Source organism: Vigna unguiculata, chromosome 7 (genome assembly GCF_004118075.2).
Source record: "Vigna unguiculata cultivar IT97K-499-35 chromosome 7, ASM411807v1, whole genome shotgun sequence".
Classification (NCBI taxonomy): Eukaryota; Viridiplantae; Streptophyta; class Magnoliopsida; order Fabales; family Fabaceae; genus Vigna; species Vigna unguiculata.
The window spans coordinates 11,053,902-11,057,143 of NC_040285.1; the positions used below are offsets into that span (position 1 = coordinate 11,053,902).

Genomic DNA, 3,242 nt, shown 5'->3' on the forward strand with positions numbered 1-3,242 from the left:
TGAAAAACATGTTTTGTAAATATTGAGTTTAATTACAAAAAATTTGGATTATAAATAATTTAATTACAATTTCGAAATTTCAATTTTTTTTGAAAAATATTTATTCAAACAATCCATTTTCTTATTAAATATTTTAATTTATTCATATTTTTTTACATTATCTTTATATCTTAAGTTTCTTTCTTTTTACATTACTTTTACTGTTAAGAACTGGAATTGCTTTTTAATTTGAGTTTTACATAAATGTGGGACTTTATTTTTTAACTAAAATTATAATAACCAAGTTGGGATTGAATGGCGGGAGGAAAAAAACCAATAATATCCCTTCCATCCACGTATGTGAAGGGAAGACCCAAAACGTAGTTAACTGCAAATCCATTGATCAAGTTTTTATTCTTATCCTCTCATTTCTCAAATGGAGGAGCTGCAGTCATGAACGCGGTTCTCTTACAATCACCACTCTCACCCTTCCAACGCGCCGCCACTACCAACGCTGAGCCCCGTGACCAGAAGCTTCTCTCGCTCTTACGCGACCGGAAAACGGAAGAAGCCTGGCACGCCTATGCCAACTCCACGCACCTCCCCAACCCCACCTGTCTCAGTCGCTTGGTCTGTCAGCTATCTTACCAGAACACTCACTCCTCCCTCACGCGTGCTCAGTCCATCGTTACGCGCCTCCGCAGTGAGCGCCAGCTCCACCGCCTCGACGCCAACTGCCTCGGCCTCCTCGCCGTCGCCGCCACCAAGGCCGGACACACGCTCTACGCCGCCTCCGTCCTCCGCTCCATGATCCGTTCCGGCTACCTCCCTCATGTCAAGGCCTGGACCGCCGTTGTTGCCCGCCTCTCCTCCGCCCCCGACGATGGCCCCGTCGAGGCCCTCAAGCTCTTCCGCTCCGTCACGCGCCGCCTCCGGAAGCTCCCAGACAAAGACATGGCTGCCGCGTCGCGCCCTGACACCACGGCTATCAACGCCGTGCTCAACGCATGCGCGAACCTCGGGGACGCGAAGGCGTTCTTGCAGGTGTTCGATGAAATGCCGCAGTTCGATGTTGCGCCTGATGCGCTGAGTTATAATACTATGATGAAGCTGTGTTGTAAGATTGGTAGAAAGGACTTGCTTTTGTTTGTTTTGGAGCGGGTTCTTCAGCTGGGTATTCCTTTTTGTGTGACCACTTTGCAGTCCCTTGTTTCTGCTTATGTTGAGTTTGGTGATTTGGAAACTGCGGAGAAGTTGGTTCAGGCGATGAGGGAACAAAGGAGGGATATTTGCCGGGTGCTTAGGGAGTGTAGTAATTTAGAGTATTTGAGTGGAAATGAAAGTGATTACGATAATAGTAATAATGATGAGGATGAGGATTGTGTTTTTGAGAAATTGCTTCCAAATTTGGTGGATCAGAGTGGCAATGAAGCTGAGCCACCCTTGTTGCCTAAAGGGTATGCTCCAAACACTAGGACTTACACCACTTTGATGAAGGGTTATATGAATGCAGGGCGTGTGAGTGATACTGTGAGGATGCTTGAGGCTATGCGGCGTCAGGATGATAAGGGTAGTCACCCTGACCACGTTTCCTACACCACTGTGGTTTCAGCTCTTGTGAAGGTAGGTTCCATGGACCGTGCTCGTGAGGTTCTTGCTGAGATGACAAGGATTGGTGTGCCGGCGAACTTGATAACTTACAATATTCTCCTAAAGGGTTACTGCAAACAGCTGCAGATTATTGAGGCAAAGGAATTGCTTAAGGAGATGGTTGATGATGCAGGGATTCAGCCTGATGTGGTGTCCTATAACATTCTCATCGATGGGTGTATACTGGTGGATGACAGTGCTGGGGCTCTTTCATTCTTCAATGAGATGAGGGCAAGGGGAATAGCTCCCACCAAGATTAGTTACACTACTTTGATGAAGGCTTTTGCGTACTCGGGTCAGCCGAAGCTCGCTCACAAGGTGTTTAATGAGATGGACAGTGACCCTCGTGTGAAGGTGGATCTGATTGCTTGGAACATGTTGGTGGAAGGGTATTGCAGGTTGGGGTTGGTGGAAGAGGCGAAGAAAGTGGTTCAGAAGATGAAGGAGAGTGGAGTTCACCCTGATTCGAGCACTTATGGAAGTTTAGCCAATGGAATTGCACTGGCAAGGAAACCCGGAGAGGCCCTTCTGCTTTGGAATGAAGTGAAGGAGAGGTGTGAGATGAGAAAGGAAGGGGAGAAGTCTGATTCTTCTGTTCCTCCATTGAAGCCAGATGGAGGGCTTTTGGATACTCTGGCTGATATCTGTGTGAGGGCTGCTTTCTTTAGGAAGGCTTTGGAAATCGTGGCTTGTATGGAGGAGAATGGGATAGCTCCCAACAAGACCAAGTTTACTAGAATCTATGTGGAAATGCATTCAAGAATGTTTACTAGTAAGCATGCTTCAAGGGCTAGACAAGACAGAAGAATTGAGAGGAAAAGAGCTGCTGAGGCGTTTAAGTTTTGGCTGGGTTTGCCTAATTCCTATTATGATGGAAGTGAGTGGCGGTTAGAACCTATGGAAGGTTATGGCACCACTTCCGATTCGGTTTAGTTGCTTCCTTTACATACATGTCAAAACGTGGATAAATCTACAGTGTAGAAATCGATGTAACTTAAAAAAGGTGGTTATTTTGTAATCTACAGTGTAAATTTTGTCATTAAAACACAGTTTTTCCAGTGAAGAATTCAGATGTTTGTTTTTAACACTTGACTCTTCATTCATTCTTTAATTTAAATTTTGATTTTAAAATTATAAAAAGTTATGAACTTAGATATATATATATATATATATATATATATATATATTATATTTAAAGATAGATATGGGTTAATGTTAATCAATATTGTTTGGTAATTTATTCAAAATTGTACAGAATATCATCAAATGGAAAGTTATATTTTTCAGTATGACTTCTAGTTCTAGCCAGTAATTTAGTCAAGCCACAGAAAAAAGGTCATGAAGCTTTGCGATGCTTGGTCCAGAAATTCTGCATTGCGGGAACTATGTAGGTTGAGTGCAGCGGCATATCCTTCTCGTCAAGAAGTTGTCTTAACTGAATTTTGTGAAATGAAATTTTGTCATTTGTTTATGACTATATGTCATGAAGGTTATCTCCCAATTCATTACCATAGTATCATGGTTTTTAATATCAAGGTTTTCTCACCACTCATTTTCTTTCGGATGAAGTTCCAAAATTTTGAAGTCAGCTCACTCCACTACTGTATGGATAA

General features: G+C 43.0%; 1 protein-coding gene across 1 annotated transcript; it reads left to right on the forward strand.

The window, feature by feature from the left end:
• The first annotated feature begins 340 nt into the window (after positions 1 to 340).
• On the forward strand, positions 341 to 2,713 carry LOC114192018 (pentatricopeptide repeat-containing protein At3g09650, chloroplastic). Its single transcript, XM_028081555.1, has one exon. The coding sequence runs from the start codon at positions 433 to 435 to the stop codon at positions 2,560 to 2,562; it is 2,130 nt and encodes a 709-aa protein (XP_027937356.1). The 5' UTR covers positions 341 to 432; the 3' UTR covers positions 2,563 to 2,713.
• The last annotated feature ends 529 nt before the right edge of the window (positions 2,714 to 3,242 follow it).

Bases quoted from the DNA above. Each gene is read 5' to 3' on its own strand.
- LOC114192018 (XM_028081555.1), top strand. From the start codon at position 433: ATGAACGCGGTTCTCTTACAATCACCACTCTCACCCTTCCAACGCGCC.